Genomic DNA, 19,909 nt, shown 5'->3' with positions numbered 1-19,909 from the left:
GCTGAGATGTTTGTGTTTTCATGATGTGCAATTAAACATTATGAATAAATATTGCAAAATCCCAGTGGAATTGATTTCCTTTTAAGGGATCCACAATGATATAGGCTAACTAAAAAAAAATATACAAGAATTAATTACTGTTGACACTTTGTAAAACAAGGAATACATTAATACATTAAGGAACTACATTAATTAAATATCTCGCTCAGTCTATGCTGAAAATGATACTTCAGTCTAGCCCCGAATAAAGCACGGCTGGATGTTCTTTGTGTGTCAAGTGGAAGTTCGTTCTATTTTATTGGACCAACAAAAGGAATCCTTCTTTGACCAATGTTTGTGACTGCTCGAACGCGAAGCAGGTTGTTACTACGACGTGTAGTTCGAGAGTGAGTTAAAGTTGGAAACTGTAAATTATGATGAGTTGGGGTGTTGTGTAGGATATCATACTAGAGGTAAGATGTTATGGGTATTATCGAAGTATAACAATAAGCTTGAAAACAGTAGGGGTTTATTGAAGATGATTTTGAGACACCTGTTTTGTAGTTTGATTTTTTTTAGATGATAGCTAGCGGCGCGACCCCACATCGATACAAAATAAATGAGCTGTGAATGGATAATATAATGAAAGTTTAGAAGTGCACGCTTAGGAACATATGACTTGACTCTCCACGAAATACCGCAGTAGGATGCCACATGTTTTTCAATAGATTTAATATGGTGAATCCAGGTTAACGTGGGGTCAAAATATACACCCAAATATTTGAAATATTCCACTTTTTCAATAATATAATGTCCCAATTTAGGATGACGATGGATTGGTATTATTTTTCTTATGGACCGAAAAATCATATATTTAGTTTTTATAAGATTCAAGGACAATAAATTTGCACTAAAATATTGATCTAAAATACTTAAATCGCTCTCCATTGAGATTATAATAGCATTGATGTCATTAGCGGCCCTTACACGAGCATTAAAAATGTCAGTTTTAATGTAACTAAGTAATGATGTATTTCAAATTTGTTAGAAATCTCGTCATTACTGCACCATTACACGTTCATTAATAATTCAGTAATGACATTTTTAATGACTCGTGTAAGGGTCGCTATTGTTAGAATAAAATAGAGCTGTATCGTCGGCAAATAACCGCGGAGTCCCTGTGAGTTGCAGGTTACCCATATCATTAATATACAAAAGAAATAATAGTGGTCCTATATTGCTACCCTATGGCACTCCAATGATTATGGCAGCAAGACTGCTACAGTTGCCCTCGATGGACACGAATTGTTTTCTGTTTGTCAAGTAGCTACTGATAATAGAGTTCGCGATGCCCCTGATGCCGTAGTACTGAAGTTTGTCCAAGAGAATACTGTGATCCAAAGTGTCAAAGGCTTTTTTGAGATCTAAAAATAAGGCACCAATCATGGTTTTTGGTCAATCTCGCTCATTATATTGTCTACTAATTCTATGATAGCGGTATGTGTGCTAGAAACTTGTCTAAAGCCATACAACCATAATTTGATTCGCTTTGTGCACTTTTCGCTATGCGAAATTTACATCGTTCGTTTTGGTGCATCGCGTTCGAGAAATACATTCCGAATAGTGTTTAATAGCGTAGAGAATTCTACAATTTGGTCCTTCCGAATACCAGAAATGAAACTCGGACAGCATTTTGACAGCAGTTTCTTCCACTGAAATATGAAAATTTATATTTGCTGCTTTTTTGTGACCGTTGGGACTGCCCATTTGTGAACGCGGTAGAGGCGTGATAACCAAAGTTCGCATAATTCGTCGAGGCGTGATAACGAAAGTTCGCATAATTCGAGTTCGTAAAACCGAATGGTTCTTTTTAATACTACAAATCTTAAACGGTCAAACGGTATCAAATCAATAATTATCTATACCCATTTTGAATGCAGTCCAACGTCAATTTCTCGGTTGTGTCTCTGGCAAGTTTTCTTTAGGGTTTAAAGTATAAACTAGATTTTTTTTAATCATCATAATAAATTTGTATATTTATGAAAGGTGTCCGGTCGTATTTCGTATAATACCCCCGATTTTGGGAAGAAACCAAGGGATTGTTTGTGTTTTACCTAGTATAACTGGGAAAGAAACAGTTCTCTGATCGGTTAGGTATTTATATAGGTATTATAGGTATTTCCAGCACCGGAACCCGAGAGCCAGTATAATCGATGTCCTTTCGTATTGCCATAAACTAACATGACGTAAAAACTCTACTAGTTTTTATTTTTATACGATTTTGCCAGCGTACATCGTATTTTTTGTTGTATCCGAAAATATGCAAAAATTTTTGGTAGGACCATTAGACCTTTCATTTGACCCTAAGATTGGGAATAACGGTTTAGAATCCAGTTTAGAAATTTTTCTACGTTTTTTGTGCATTTTTTTCGTTTTTAGTGACGGTGTACAATTCAGGAATTCCGTATGGGACCGTGAGACTTTTCATTTGAATTTAATTTTGTGGAAATCGGGCAAACCATCGCTGAAAAAAGTGAGTGAGATCCATTTTAGAATATATGACAACTTTATCCGGTGCTTCCTGAACCGGAGACCGGGAACCAGGATAGCCGGAATCGGTTTGTTTAGTTGTCTACTGATAATGTCTATCGATTTGTGTAGTTTTGAGACCAGTTTAGAAGTTTTTTTGTTTCGTCGGTTTAAGTGACGGTGTACAATATTGAACACACTTTACCCTATAACTCCGGAACCGGAAGTCGGATCCGGATGAAATTCAGGAATTCCGTATGAGACCATGAGACCTTGCATTTGAATCTAAATCGGTTTAGCTATCTCCGAGAAAGCCTCGCGAGATTATATGACACATACACACACACCTTTCTAAATGAGAAAGACAAAAAATGAAAAACCTATAACATGAATAAGTGAATTTTTCTCTTTTCAGATGAATACAGATAACGTTGCCCTGCTTGACAGAAGATCGAGTATGAGTGTAAAAGCAATCGACCAGCCGAATTGGATTTACAAATATGAGGAAATTCGCAATCTACTTTCAAAGTATGTACTGTAAACATATACAATTTACGTTCACTATTAGGATTGTATTTTCTTTTTTCTATTAACTCATTTGGCACAAAAAATATCTTACTCGTTACTATATGAAATCTGGTGTCAACAAAGATTCCAAACTAAACGCCTTAGATTTTGCTGTCATAATGTTTAACACTTATAATTCAGCTATTCGTAGATGGATTTATATCATCTAGCTATCAATGAATTCGATAAGTTTTAACTTAAACACGTATTACAACAGCGTTAGAATGTTTCAATAGTAAACTATTGAAAAATCAGTGTAAATTGTCCCATGTTTTCTCAAACCGATCCGGCAAAGCGTTGCGAAATTCATTTTACTCCCTAATAAAGCCGACAGTTTTGACCGTCGCTTCGCATTTCGAATTTCAGTTTTGTGACGTATTTTTCTGTCATAATTTTGTACTCTTGTAACTCGATGTTCTAAATCTACTAAATCTAATTAAAACTTGATTGTAACCATGCAACTTGAAAGGGCATAACAACAGCATTTTTACCTTTTAATAATGTACACTAATAAAGATGATTAGATTGAGGTAGCGATAGTCGGAGTGCCGCACTGCGCTATATCTGGTGAAATATTTCGTATCGATATAAAGTAGACCAAACGCACTTTAAGTGGAAGCGTCATGTACTATTTGTACTGAAAAAGCGGCAATTTCGCACAATATATATTGAACAATATTCGCATTCAAGGGAAATGGGCTCGAGCTTGTTTAATATAATATAAGCAAGCACTAACTATTTTTCTTTTGTTTCAGAATCAAAAGTTGTATAAATGATTTGCTTCGGATCCATGATACTACCGCTCGATTGGTGCTGAACGATAATACAGAAAATGAGCTACAGGTAAGCTGTCTGCATTAAAATTTTGTATTAAATATGTTAAAACCTGGAAGGTGTAAAGTATGTCGTTTATATAACCTAGAGTGCCTATAACAAGAGTGACGACCGCTGTTCGTTTGGAATGACAACTTCCACTTCCAAACGAGCAAACGGCCTGTCAATTCAATGTAGAGCTAACGACACTGCCAACATTTCGGATTAAATTGTTTTGAATTGTTGCTAACATTACGGATGAGAAGTCGTCACTCTCACTTTCGGTGAAACTCTCAACGGGTGAGCACATTGCATCGTGTTAGTCCGGAGAAAATTCGAGTATTTCGAAAGAAAGAAAGGATTTTCAGCCTTACTTTGACGATTCGACGCAGCCACACAGCGAGATTTTCGCTTGTAGTCAAGTGAAAATAAAATCCATTGGACTATAAACGAAAATTAACTGGCAATATAGCCTTGGTTGCTGTGCCATCAAGTCGGCGTCATCTCAAGTGAGGTGACGCCAACCAGAAAAGAAGAAGAAGTCGTCACTCTGGCTATAGACACTCTAACAAAACCTAATCGAGTTTGCTGAGAAAAAGTTGAAACGTTTATTCGGTTCCAATTTTACGATTATTTTTCGTGACTGGTTTTCCTTTGCTCTCTTGGGGTGGGGGTAAGATAAATTCGAACAAATATCAGCATGTTTTGTGATGGCATTGTCGAAATCCTTTTTGTTAACGTTAATGGCACATCAAAGCATAATAATCGAAGAAAATTATGCAAAATTCTCACGAAGAAATATTAAACATACGGTAATAGCGGCAATGATTCAGACGTGTTTCGGATGAAGTAGAACTGCGTTACCTCTCATAACTTGGTGAAATCAAAGTATTAAATAATAGCTTTCCCCGGGTAACGCAATTTGTTATTGTAAAAAATGAATCACAAATTTGAACAAACTCTCCATCGTTACCTCATAAATTATGTACAAAAATTGTACCCAAAATTTCAAATGGAGCGGTGCAGTGATTATGAAGATATGAGTGGCACCGACTTTAAGAATATGAATTATGGAAAAACACTATAATACAATACAATATGTACTGGTACACGAAATTTTATACTTTATACAACTGATTCTCAAACTAGTCCCGCAGCCCACCACTTGGCGTTAGCTCATTTTTGGTGGACAGCAAACTTGTTCGAAAAAATTGTCTCAGGAAAGACCAGAACAAATGAATATTCAATAAACTAATATACACTCAGAAAAATCCTCACTTGCTTTTTGAACTGCAGAAAAGAAAAATTGAATTGTGTTTCAGTTTCGTATTTTTGATACACAGAATTCGCGTAATTACAATTTGTCATGCAAATAAGTTGTTGAGTGTTGGTTTCGTAGTCATTTAGTAAACTCAATAACATTTGCTACATTTGCTCATGAACTAAACTTCTGCAAAGACATCATATTAACAAGATATCCAGCTCTCAAATTTCCCGAACAAATTATTGGCAACATCCTTTTTTGCGAGCATGGCGCCCTCAGGCGAGTCCGCATCGAATCTCGTACATAGAAGTATGGGAGAGAAATGTCAAATTCGTGCGCGCCTAAATAGCAGCACTGCGCACCCATACATTTGACATGATACGTTGAATGTGCTGCCGTGCGATGGCGTTGCTGAACTGAAGATTGATTTCACTCCAAGCTGACAGGGTCTGACTTCTGCTAGGTACTAATATTAGATCTGAAAGTATAATAGAAATCAGTTAGAATTCATAACTGTTGATTAAACTAATGAGCAATTATTTACCTTAAAATCATTGTGGTAAATACAGTAGAAGGATCAAAAAAGGATTTCGTCTATGTAGTTTGTTAAAGATTTTTCAACAGTACCACAGTAATAATTCTGACATACGGTCCATTTCACATTCAATCATGATCTGATGGTTGTTAAGAACATCACGTAAACTCCGATGACAAAGCCATTTTTGGAATCTGCGTGATTTTTTACATAATATTAACGTGTGGATTTTTTATGTGTACTTACGTTTTGTAAAAATAGTGACTTTGTGAGAGTGTAATGACGTGATATAGTAGAATTAAACGGTACAACAGTACTATTATTGACAAATATAACTTCAAGGTATCAACGAGTTTATTGAAATAAATGCAACAAGTGACTGGATCCTCAATAACGAGTGCAGCTCGCTGCAAAGCAGTCAGTTGCTCTATTGGATCTATTGAGTTAGCTATATGTTCATCAGAAAGCCTGTATCAGGGGTTCCCAAAATGGTCGGAATAGACCCCTTAGGGTCGATATCCTTTTTGCGGGGGTTGACGTAAACAAAAACTGACTATGGGGGTCGACGAGGTCTAGACATCGACCCCCTATTGTTTGATATAAGTTGTTATTTGAAATACTTATGCTAAAAAAGTTGTATTTATTTGACCATCCGCAGAAATTGGTAAGTATTTTACATCTATAGCAAGAAATTGAATTTTCAAAGGAGGGGTCTGAGGCCTAAGTTAATTTTAGTAAAGGGGTTCATGACCCAAAAGTTTTTGGAACCCCTGGTCTATATGAAATTTTCAACGATTCGGGCATTGTTGGTCTTTCAAGTTGTCTAATCGTGGCGAAAACATCATGCTTACGTTGTTGCCAATATTGAACTGAATTTGGGATAGACTTGAGAAACGATAAGTTACGTTCAATGCTAGTCTCCAAGAACTCTCGGTTCTTTAACATTTCACGAATTATATTCGCAGTTCCCATGCACTTAAAAGTGCTGTGCAAACCTTCTGAAGCACGAAGTCGCATAATTTTTGTTGTCATATACAACAAATGTTTCGGTTTGCACACCTCGCTTACTCGCGGAAGCGGTTTTACGGGGGAAGGAGTTGTTATTGATTTATTTTCAATCTTAGGTATAACAAAAACAATCAAAACAGTGATGTGTGTTCAGTACAAACCGGTTACAGGTAACCAAAACCCTCAGATTAATACTAGCTGAAAATGACCAGTATATCGTAAGCTTTATTACGTTCGGAATTTTATTAGTAAAGATACTAGTTTAAGTGTCTCAAATAGAGATAACTTTACGTCTGCTTAGCGGTTTATGTTGGATTGCTGAGTGGCGTGGCAGTTCAACATGAACTGTTATGTACTGATGACTGATGATAATTAAAACGGTCATATGCGCACAGTATATACCGGCAACTTGTAACCAAAACCCCTAGATTACTAAAAAAGGCTTTTTGTTTTTGTTATAAGTATTTGTAATAATGAATATTTTCTATTTAGGTATCAAGATACTCATAAAATACTTCAATCCTCCTAAATTAAAGGAATATTTAAATGGATTAGAGGAATATTTAAAACAAAAGTTCTAAACAGAGGTGGTTTGACCTATTCTAAACACCGGAAATTTTCATCTCAAGGCAAAAGTTCTTTCAATTTTAGCAGACTTCGCAGCCCATTCATAGTGTACAGAATTATTGCATAGTTAGTACTACACACTTAAAAAATGTTACATCTTTATAGATGCACATAAAAGGAGCGTCGCGATTTACTTACATTCACAATACAAAGCATTGAAAGATAAATCATATCATTAACTTCACAGTTGTTTTAGCTGAAACTTACATCGACACAGACGCAAAATATATGTTTACATGTTAGTAGATGTAATAATGTGTCATCACCGAAGAAATTGCGGCATACTTGAATTTACGTCAAGCGTAAATTTCATTTTTTCTAAGAGTGTACGATTCTACTGGCACTAAGAAGTCCAGTTTAGACACGAACATACGACAAACTGATCAGTGCTCTATGCATTGAACTGCCAACTCGGGATTTATGACCCCGGACAGGGCCGCCGAGAGAAAAAAAACTGGGCCGGGGGGATTGCAATAAAAAACCGGCCCGGGAGTATTGCAATTCTGGGCCCCCTTCGTTTAGTGAATGGTATGATTTCATTATGCCTGAAAAAGTCCGAGCCCGGAGGCCCTTCCTCCTCCTCTCTCTCTCGGCGACCCTGTCGCCGGAAATGGCTCACAGACGAGGTTATGTTAGTAGAAATCGGTTCAGCCATCTTCAATATCAATATCGTCGAGCTGAGTGGAATAATATATGGGTTTCCGAAGCTCCGTTCGAAAGTCGTCTTTTCGAGCAAGTCTAGTACCTTTGTATAGAGAAAAACAAAACATATAAAAATAAGTACTTTAAGGTCATTCGCCTCTTCGGGCTAGAAAATGTTGTTTTTCTATGTGCGGTTTGGAATTGAACCCAAATGGACTGCATGAAAGGCATCGATTATATCCGTCACGCTTTATACGTCCCCATTAAAATGAAAAAGAACGGTTTTCGAAGGAGCCTGGCCTCAAATCTAAGTATTGAACAACATGTTTAGCTTGTTCCAAGAAAATTAATGGTATATTATTCTCTCTATCTCTCTCTCGTTATTTCGCACATGCATACACCCACTCACAATTATTGATTCCGTTTACCATTAATATTAAACGCTTTACTAATCAGCGTTTTTTGTCGTGAATACGACTTACTTTACTATGGGACGCCTTTTCAAAATTTACCCGCTGATAGAGTGATAAGTTTTTGATCGTGAATATCTCATGTTGTATCTAACGTATCAACATCATTTTTGCTACATGCCATATGAAATATGATCATCAATTTATGATAACATTTTCAGTTGTATGACATAATTACAAATTATTCAAAACTAAAGTTTACTGAAATGTTTGGTATCAACGAGTGTCAAAGAAGAAAACTTATGACGCGTGTTTGTGTTACCCGGACCCGCGTTACCGTGGTTACCGTGGGCTCCACAGCTCAGTTTCAGCTGCAGTATCGAGAATTCTGTTTTTGAATAAAATTTCAGAATTTAGTTCCAGCTACAGAATCAAGCTTTCATTCGCAGTGTGAGTTCAAACAAGAGCGATTGCGTCATCCAACGAAAAGTGAACAAAGATGGGATACATTATACAAAACCAGCCCTTCAAAGGGCTCTAATTTGTCATTTAGAGAACTTTTAGAATTACTTGTCATTGGAGATATGATCAGCAAAGTGTGGTAGAATTTTCAGTAGCATGAAGTAGCCACAAATAATTCTAATTCGAATTGCATTTTGCCTAAATATTTCACAAGTGAATAAGCTAACAAATTGATACTTTATTCATTCTAGCTTGCGTTGTTGACTCAGACCAGAGTTCTAGAGCTCAGTTCTAGATTTCAGATTAAGAATCCAAGACCAGATTTTCTTTTTCATTTCCACAATTCAGATCTTAACTTCAGCTCCTCGTCCAGAAGCCAGAATCGAGTTCCAGAATTCTGAATCTGTGACTGAAACCAAATTTTAGGATTTGATTCTGCGCCTGGATTCTGGAACTGAGATCATGGTCTCAATTCTAGAACTGGGCTCTCGAACTAAATTTCAGAAATGAATTCTGGACTTCGATCTGAATTTTAAGATTGATTTCTGGAACTGAAGATGCGTATCAGACTAGAATTCAGTTTCAAAATTTCTGTCCGGAGTTCAGAATTCAGTGTCAGAATCCTAAAACTGGGTTTTGAACCTGAAGTTGTGGAACATCAGACCGATATCTAGGATTTTAATTCAGATTCATAATTCAAATGTATGCCCAGAATTCATTTCAAAAATACACTACAGAATCCATGTTCAGAGTTCAGTTCAGTGCAGGATTAGAATTTGGTTCAGGAATTCAGTTCTACAATCTAGAAGAAAAACTGAAATCAGGAAATAAAATCTGAAGATTTTTGAACTAAATTAATTTGACTTTCGGAGTTGAGTTTGGAATCCAAATTTTAAAACTGAAACCTGAACCGGAATTCCGTAGCTAACATTCAGTTGTAGAATATAGTTCCAGAGTACATTACTAGGATTAGGTTAGGTTAAGAATTCTTTGTCGAGTCAGAACCCTGATCTCGAATTTAGTTCAGCAATCCAGAATTAAGTTCTAGAGTTCAGCTTAAGAATTGAGTCGCAGAATCTAGCATCAAAATTGAGAATTCAGATTCAAAATTCAATTTTAGCAGTCTGCTTCAAAATCTGGTATTTGATTCTTCAATATCAAATACACTAAACCATTCATTTTATTCGTATTCACGCCATCCGGTTATGTCTATGATATTACTCACCCGTCTTTTTCTTTCTAGGTTCTAGAGCGCACGAAGGAGATTTCTAATTTAATTTCAAGTTGTCACGGTCATATTAAATTGATCAATTCGTCGACCGAAGGTAGGCCAATTTATTTGTTTTAAGGGTTCATTACTCTTTCACATTTGTGGGAGAAGCAACGAGAGAATATCGTTCGTTCCTCATCGTCAGCTGTACAGCAGGGTTTTGATGAACGGAGCAGTGAATATGAGGATACATGCTTCATGGCGTATGATATTCATGAATACACCTGCTTTATGAATCTCATTGTTGTTTCATTGTTGTTGTTTGGAATGGCTGTCCATGCACGAGAATGGAAGAGAGCGAGCTATGTTCACCCATACTACTGTTTCTCCTTCTCTCGGCAAGAGTGAATTTTTTTTGAAAATATCGGCGGCGGAGACATACGGGGAGAGCAATATAGAAGACCTCACGCTTTTGGAATGAAGCGAGCGACAAACAGCAGAATTGTGCCGAAGAAGTCGCAGCCGCTGCCGGGCACAAACCAAGAGCCTGCTAGTGGAATGTCTGGAACTTGAGTCGGAATTCATTGTGAGTTCCAAATGCACTGATCCCACCCGAAATGGATTGTTTCATCTTCTTGAATTCTGAGTCAAATTTCGGACAAGTTTACCGAGTGTACTCGCCAAGAGTCATCTGAGATCTAAATGCAGATCCTGTTGGTCGTGACAGTTCATGGCACTTTTCAGTCGCACAGATCATCAATAAGAATTGATTGAAATTTCTTCATTTCCTACCAAAAGCATCAGATTCATCAAAATGAAAGGTACGACGGCAATGCGAAAATGAAAGTATTGTGTGAAGGAGGCATACAAGTTTTTTTTCGTATTCACGATATCCAGTGACGTCTCTGACATTACCTACCGCCATTTTTCAGTGTAATTTTATCGAAAACTATACCAACGAATTATCTCAGAATGAAACTCAGTTTGTTGGAAGATATTGAAACTCAGTTTGTTAGAAGATATTGTCTAATATAGCAACTAAGTATATTTCTAATAATCAAGAATTTCATTGAAAAGAGTTTATCTCATTATTTATTTATTTATTAGATTTATTTATATATTTCGTCAAGCAAATGTGAACTACATATAAATAATTTACAATGTGGGTTCCATACTAGGTTGCAATATTGCAAAATATTTCGGACATATGTACTATTCAATAATTTAATTGTATATGGGTCCTTAAAGTTAATACTGAAACATTCAATAAAGCTCCGCAGAGTATTTGCTTTATTGATTAGGTTATTGTAGTGTTCCACAAAAGTGAGCTTGGAGTTTAAGACTACGCTTAAATCTCGTACAATTTTACATTTTGCTACAAGTTGGTTTCCTACATGTGTTACTATATATTGAGTTTCATTTTCCCTACTGAATGTTATTGAGTTTCATTTTTTACATTGAGTTTAGGTAGACTTTTCTTGCACCAAACTTGGAATAGATTTATTTCATTCTGGAATATTGCGGCGTCGTTGATGTTTCTAATTTCCATGAAGAGTTTCATGTCATCAGCTTATATAAGCACATTTAGATACTTGACTATGGAGGAAATGTCGTATACATAAAGTATGAAAAGAAGAAGTCCTAGATTAAAGCCTTGAGGAACGCTAGTATTATTAGTATGTTGGCTATTATAAATTACATTAAATAAAATAAATTTATTTTGTACATTATCTTATAACTATTTCAGGTTTGTTTGTATCAGTTCATCATTTTTATTCAATATAAGATTGAACTCATGGAAAAGGTTAAGGTTGGTTGAACTCATGGAAAAGAAAACAGTCTAACATAAAATGAAATTTAATTGAAACCACAATGGACTTAATGAAATGGTAAAGAAGTTTCATGTAAGGAAGATCACGACAAGCAAAAATGTCGCGAATTGGAACATTGGATAGTCTACCTTGGGCACGCAAGGAATTTATTAGTTGAGATCTGACATCACGATACTCCACGCATGTCCAAACGACATGGTAAATATCTCGGTAACCTTGAAAACAATCGGTCGCTCATAAATTTCACCCTCAATAGCACCACGTTTGTCTAAACTATCGGCTCTTTCACTGCCTAGAATGGAACAATGAGCCGGAACCCAAACTATTGTGATTTGATTCATTGATTATTTAATATGTCGTTCAGGTACTGGTTTATTTTGCTCAAGAAAAACGGTACATTTTTGCCAGCATCGTTTAAGCGAATGGCTTCAATTACACTCAGACTATCTGTGAAGAGGAAATAATGGTTTGGAGATAATGTGACGATTACACTCAAGCTATAATGAACTGCTGCTAACTCTGCTATATAAACAGATGCAGGTTCTTGAAACCTAAATGAGACCGAAACTTTATTGTTGAACATACCAAACTCAGTAGTATCTTCAAATTGGTGATCCGTCCGTGTGAAACATTTTCTCAGAGTCAATATGCCTGAACTTACTTGAAAATATTTTTGGGATTTCCATCGAGCGTAGGTGTTCCGGGATGCCACGCACTTCGCGGATGTGTCGGAAAATAACGTTGAGTCAGGAACATTTAGGAGGCAGACACGGATAGGAATATATCTTGAAGAGTTACAGTCCTGTGACATATGGTTAAAATATTCTGTTCAATGAAAGAATTCCTGACAGAACTTTAAGACTCATTGTATGTGTCGAATGCATGTAGCCTAAGGCAATTCGCAAACAACGATACTGAATTCGCTCTAATTTGATAATATGGGAGTTTGCAGCGGAACGAAAACAAACGCATCATCACTGAAAGTAAAGTCTGATACAATTTTATTAGATCTTCCGGGTAAGCACCCCACCAAGATCACTTTATTGTTCGAAGAAAATTTACTTTTTGTTGGCGTTTTATTATCAGATAGCTAATGTTTCCTTCCTACGTGCATTTGGCATCAAACCAAACCCCGAGGTATTTGAAAGTCAAAACCTGCGCGATAATGCTTCCCATCATATGAAGCTGAAGCTGCACGGAATCATGCTTTCTTGAAAAGACGACCAGCTCTGTATTTTCCGTAGAGAATGCGATTAGATGAACAGCATAAGCGGACAAGTTATCCAAGGTATCTTGCAATGGGGTTTGCAGATCAATAGCTTTGGGTCCAATAACTGAAACCACGCCATCATCTGCTAATTGTCTTAGTGTGCATGGGGTTACTAGACAGCTGTCAATATCATTCACGTAAAAATTATAGAGGAGCGGACTGAGGCATGAGCCTTGCGGGAGACCCAAGTATCTAATTCTGAATGTTGCCAAATCGCCATGTGAAAAATACATGCACTTCACTGACAGTTTTGGAAATAATTATTTATAACCGTTGGAAGTCCGTGTTGGTGGAGCTTGTTTGAATGAACATCAATGGAAACTGAATCAAATGCTTCTTTCATGTCTAAAAATACAGATGCCATTTGTTGTTTTTGAGGGAAGGCAATTTGGATGTCAGACGAAAGCAATGTAAAGCAATCATTCGTCCCTTTATTTATTCGGAAGCCAAACTGACTATCTGACAACAAACCGTTCGTCGATGAATAATTTTTGTTGTGAATACGACTTACTTTACTAGGGGGCGCCTTTTAGCGGTATGGAAGAATGGGCAGAACTTAGTCGTGAATATTTCGACTTGTATTAATGGCAGCAACATAATTCTTTCACAATTTCATCAAAAATATGATCAGGAATTTGGGATAATTCTTTGAACAGTGTGAGATAACCACAAACAACTCAAAAATTAAAAAAATTTCTGAAAATTTTAAAACAACGCGGAAAACTTTTTACTTTTGCTTGGGTTTTTCGAGCAAGGACAACGATTTTGAGGTACATATCTTCAACTGCGCGTTATAAAAGGGGAACCGTGTTCGAAAATCGATGTTTTTTTTATTGTGAGTTGTATGGAAGCAGACGTCGGGGCGAGCAGACGCATTTAAACAGCAGCACCGAAGAGCGCACCTTCTGCGTGGTTAAAACCTCGAACGCTCAGGTCGTAGTTCTCATTTGCCTTCCGGTCGTCAGGGCGAGAAGACGCATTAAACCAGTTTGGCATCATTTGGCACTGCGAGCCGGTGTGTTGCGGTTTGTTCGCAAAGCTAGTTTCAATTCAAACAAGAGCGATTGCGCCAGCCGTTCTAATGGCTTCAAATGTTATCGAGAGAACTATTAAGATTACTTCTTTGCAAATCGAAGGTAAAAACCGTCAGTTTAGTGTTCGTTCAAGAAAAATGCTCCGAACTGTGCTAAATATCGTAGAGAATTCCACAATTTGGTTCTTCTAAAAGGCAGAAATGAATCCTGTATAGCATCTTGAAAGTTTCTTCCAATGAAATATGCAAATCCGAAATGAAATAATCGACGTCAAAATGCTATAAGCGCCTATATGTGTGGCAGTTGTAACCGCCCATTTGAGAAAAAGCTTCAAACGAAATGACGTGAAAAAACCTCTTAAGAAAAATTGATTCAGTTTGGCATCATTTGACACTGCGATCGGATGTGTTGCGGTTTGCTCGCAAAGCTAGTTTCAATTCAAACAAGAGCGATTGCGCGTCATACAGCAGAGCTGCTAAGTCTAAAAGGCAGAAACGAATCCTGTACATGGTATCCATCGGAATTCGAACTCAACTCGTCACTCTCCATCACGAACGCTTTCGTGAAAGGTTCTATTTAAAGCCACCATTATTTTATTATGCAGAACTAGGGTAAGGGCTTCCTATTTCATCTCAGCTCCAATTTCCATCTCATTCCTTCACCTCATAACTTTGAACATTGATCATATCTTTAAACGTACCTGAATAAAACTGTGGAACGTTTTCAAACATTTATTCTAGGTTTAGCCACACTTTCCAATTGAAAAAAATAGTTAAAAAACCTTCATAGATCACTTTTTATACTGGTTATTTCATAATATTTAATTGTGTCTCAAAATGTTTAATGTAACTAATCTCTAATGTACTTTAGTCTAGGTGCAACGTTTAAAATTCTAGTAGTGAAAAGGGGGAAAGTTTTACAATTCACACAATCTATCAACTATTAATTCGAATTTAAAAGTATAAAGAAATCGTGTCAGTTTTATTCGTATTCACGACATCCAGTTATGTCTCTGGCATTACACACCCGTCAAAAGAACAAATTTGGCTAAATCGTTGGCTCTTTTTTGCCTGCAATGGAGCAATGAAATGGGACCTAGACTATAGTGATTTGATAATTATTATTCAATACGTCGTTCAGGTACTGTCTTAGTTTGCCCAAGAAAAACGGTTCATTCTTTCCAGCCATGTTTGAATGAAAGGCTTCAATAGCACTCAGACTATCTGCCAAGAGAAAATAATGGTTTGGAGATAATGAAACGATTACACTCAAGCTATAATGAAGTGCTGCTAACTCTGCTATATAAACAGATGCAGGTTCTTGAAGCCTAAATGAGACCGAAACTTTATTGTTGAACATACCAAACGCTGTAGCCTCTTCAATTCGTGATCCGTCCGTGTAAAACATTTTCCCAGAGTCAAAATGCCTGAACTTACTTGGAAATATTGCGTTGGGTCTATATGAGTTGTGATTGAAAGCTGGTTTACCCGGTTTTTGAATGGCGATAACATTCACTTGCCTCCAATCAGGTTGAACAATGTTTGGCTCAAGAAACTTGTTGAACAATTCCAACAAACATCTTTTTTCGACGGCAGATAGATTCTTCGTTGGTCATATTCTTCAAGCAGGGGGGCTCCCTACACATACAAATCTTGAAATTACAGCAACTGTGTTAAGTTGGCTCTTGACCATGATCGCAAGGTTTGATTAATAATTCAAAAAAAAGATTCGGGAAACTAATTGGGATTGACAGTTGTTGGTAGAATTGGGTTTGGCTCTGCTCATCCGCAGTCTCATTACTCCATCGTAGCTGATGTGTGCAGCGATAAACTGGTCCGGCGGTAAGGGTCAGATGATACTGATACTGGTAAAAATATCGGGTTCTACTCCTGTTGTGATCAAGGATCTTCCCGGGTTGGAAATTTTCTTGTTTAACCCTGGATAGTAAATCCGAAATATTTGAATGTTATTTTGTGGTCAGTCGTTCTTTTGAAGAAGACCTTTACCTGCTAGATTAATCAAATCGTTTTCTTTTGTTTACTGGTTAAGATATGTGCAAAAATATTAATTATAATTTAGATAACTCGTGCTGCTCACACATTTGTAGGGGTATGAGGTGGGACCATCATCATCATCATCATCATCTTTCATTGAATTTAAAATACTAGAGGTACTACTTCGGTATTTAATCCAGTGTAATGTCCAAACTGACGGCTTAGACGAAACAGATTTCGGCTATCTAGCCGACCAGATTTTGATAATTAAAATTTGAAATAACTGTGATAAAGATTTTGTTTTAGATGTTACTAACTTTATGCAGTTTCATATTTGCCCATGATAAAACCTCTCTGATATTGGTTCCATCATTTTTCTCCGTAGGTCAAAATCATCTAGAATATAGTATGCTTCAGAACATCGAGAAACACTTTCTGACATCTCTACAGAGCGTAACGGAACGATTTAGACAAATTCACTTGGCATACAAAAATGAGCGAAACAGTGCAAACCAAAAATCGAAAGCAATTTTCCATAAAACTTCATCCAATGTACAATCAATTAATGCGGTGGACACCTTTGATAACTTTTTGAGCTTAAATGTTTCGGAAAACGAATACGATAATAATGATGATGATACACTTGATGAATACTTTCAGTTACCTGCATCTAAAAATAGCATTGATCAGAAAAAACTTGTAATGATTCAAGCAGATAATAAAAGAATGATTCAGAATCGGGAACATGAAGTTTCAAAAATAGTGAGTTCTATAGTCGATTTAAACATCATATTCAAAGATCTTTCTAAGTTAGTTCAAGAACAAGGCACAATACTTGACAGAATAGATTATAATATAGAATCCACCCAGACAAGAGTGTTTGAGGGTTACAAACAGCTACAAAAGGCAGAAACATTTCAGCGAAAAAACAAAAAAATTTACTGTATTCTTATTTTGGCAAGCATGATAATGTTTATGATAATTCTAACAATATTTACGAAATTTTAAACCACGATAAAAATGTCATTGGCCAAATGCGAAACGTGTTTACGCTAATTGTCTATCCGAATGCCACTTAAAGGAGAAATAGAATCTCAGCTCCACTGGACTTTTCTCTTGCTCCTAAATAAATATATAAATAAATAAATTCCCTCGATAAAATATCAAGAAAAAATATATCAAGTGTATTGTTCAAAACCAAATTCAATTTTGTGTTTTCCAATTTACCTATCAACACGTCGTTCAAACCTCGGTAGGAAATCAGTTGCAACCAAAGTAACCCCGATTGCTTTAGACCCACAAAAGGAACACTACATTAAAGACTGGCCCCGAAAGTATGAGCTACTTTGAGAACCAAACGTCCGGAGGCTCTCTACCCAAATTTAAAGCCGAGCTGTCCAAATGGACGGATCGCTCCGACCGTCGAGAACAGAGGGTACTTTCTCAGCAACGGACGAGTCATTCACACATCAACATTACTTTTCTAAGCAATCTACACCTATGTGATCTACCTACAACCTACCACTAACGTTGGTACACATATTAGTCAACTGTCTGAACTATCACGACATGAACCATTCCATCAGAAACATACTTTCAAATGACCCGGTAGCCGAGATAGCTATTATCCTTTTCCTCAAGGATGCCAACCTGCTCGTCTCCATTGAGACCCCCTCCCCCAACATCCTACCAAACGCTAACAACCTTCTAGCTGGATTGTGGACACGCGTTCTTTCTCGACTCGGCAATTTAAAGTCGCTCCAACCCGGATTTCTCCAACGACTACCGATAAATAACATTCGCTCGATTCTACCCTATCTTAGGCCCACTATTTTTTATGCAATACAACTACGATCTAAATCAGACCATCGAACTAACCTCCAGGGCTTGCAAATTGAGGTAACGAATTCTAGCAAAAGAGTTTCATCCACTGTGCTAGTCACTCACATTCTTATGTTAGGTAGAATTCACAGCGCAACCGAAGCAAGGAGAGCTGCTTCGTTCGTTCATTAGTTCATGAAGATGTGCGCCAGCTGTTGAGTATGCTTCATGAGGTTAGCATTTGATGAACGGTTCTCATATCGAGGATGCCTATGGGAAAACTGTAATTATAACTTTTAGTTTCTATGGATATTGATTGAGAAAACATTGCTTTTCGTGTTTCTAGTATATATACACAGTATGAACTCCCAAGAAACAAATTGATCGTTTTGAAAACGCGCTCATATGCAAAATTTATGCAATACAATGTTATAAAAAATTTTGAAATTTGATCAAATTTGGTCTTGGAGTACAAACGCTCTGTTCAAAAATGATTTCTGTTAACCTACTATAGCGTAGCCATCGTATTCAGCAATCAGTTCGTTGTCTTTAGTTGACCCATGTCATTGATTGCGCCCGGAGTTATAACATTAACCGTTAGCCTATCCTTGCGCAACGCCCTAATAAACTTTCCCTTTTCAAGTCGGGTAAATAGAATAATCTGTAGAGTCTCTCCTGAAGGCGAAAATCGCGAGGATTCTTAACTAATGATGTAGGATGGAAAGAGAGGGATGGCGCCAAGATTTGGTTAACAGAATGAAACAGTCAGTGAGGTCTTTGGTTTCCGAAGTTGCCCGAAGAGATTAGCTGGAAATTACGTATTTCCGGTAAAGTCGTACGAAATTACCTTCCCTAATCTGAGAATTAACAATGTACGTTATTTCGCCTCAGTTCGCCAAACCTAGTGGAAGCTCGCGTTGTTGTCCGGTTCAAAGTTGTGGAAAGTAAGGTAGTGATGGTAGTGCGTGCAGGAATAGCGTGTGCAAATACAGCAAAGAAGGTAATTGTGCTCCAAATGTTCGTGCCATTGACCTCACGAATGTGCTGATGACCCCGTCGCAATAGCCATACGGCACGCTCTTTTATTTGCACAGCTACGACTGGAGAAGCGGAGAATTGGAACCACACGCGTGCGGCGAACTTTACACCCGGCCTCCGTTACATCGCCGATCATATAATAGTAAAGCACAAAATGGTCAATGAGCACAAGTAGGGAGAGAAAGCACGCACACGAATAGTAGATAGGCCTAGATAGAAATCGTGAAACCAATATACAATATGCAATTGAACCCGTTGATTTTCATTTCAATAAATGTTGTTTGCTTTCCCAAGATGTATGTTTTATATTACCGATGTAGCTAGGAAATCATTTAGTTCATTGTCGGCATACTGAGAGGTCATGCGGTCACATCTTACAGTAGAGACACTTTTCAATGTCGCCACCGTATGAATTATCCGCATGAATTCCTCCACACTTGATATAACGGGATTTAATGCAACAATGAGATCATTAACTTTTCGTTTGAGTGTTTGAACAGCATGATTTTACAAGGATAATTTTTTTATATTACCATTTAATTCTGTTATAAATATATCACGTCACTATACAAATTCACTATGTATCTCACAACACTATAAATCATGTATAATAAACGTCACATCACATATACGCATTTCGAATACAATTTATATTCTTCTTCAGTGTGTTTGGTTTGTTTAGTTATTGAAAGAATGCTGCAATGTTGTTCCTTTTATATGAAACGGAAGTAGGTAGATTCCTACAACAGGTATGAATATCTCGAAAAAATTTTATCTAATTTGTTTAGGGTAGGGAGAGGTTAGGTGTTTTCTATGTTTGTCTGTCCCCTGTGTGTAGGTAGTAACTTAAAGAGCCAGGAAGACCTATTTCCTT

The 19,909-nt window shown here is 37.0% G+C and overlaps 1 protein-coding gene across 3 annotated transcripts in view; it reads left to right on the top strand.

The window, feature by feature from the left end:
* LOC131440697 (syntaxin-16) overlaps positions 1-17,218 on the top strand; it is a 54,652-nt gene extending 37,434 nt beyond the window's left edge. Inside the window, exons 2-5 of one of the 3 annotated variants that reach the window (XM_058612209.1) lie at positions 2,924-3,036; positions 3,831-3,918; positions 10,080-10,161; positions 16,562-17,218. In XM_058612209.1, the coding sequence (XP_058468192.1) occupies positions 2,924-3,036; positions 3,831-3,918; positions 10,080-10,161; positions 16,562-17,184 (906 nt within the window). In that variant the 3' untranslated portion in view covers positions 17,185-17,218. The remainder of the gene's footprint in view (positions 1-2,923; positions 3,037-3,830; positions 3,919-10,079; positions 10,162-16,561) is intronic. The other 2 variants (XM_058612210.1, XM_058612211.1) reach the window with 2 other exon arrangements.
* Positions 17,219-19,909: the final 2,691 nt, after the last annotated feature.

The sequence above is a fragment of the Malaya genurostris genome, chromosome 1 (genome assembly GCF_030247185.1).
Source record: "Malaya genurostris strain Urasoe2022 chromosome 1, Malgen_1.1, whole genome shotgun sequence".
Classification (NCBI taxonomy): domain Eukaryota; kingdom Metazoa; phylum Arthropoda; class Insecta; order Diptera; family Culicidae; genus Malaya; species Malaya genurostris.
This window is presented reverse-complemented; position numbering and strand designations above follow the sequence as displayed.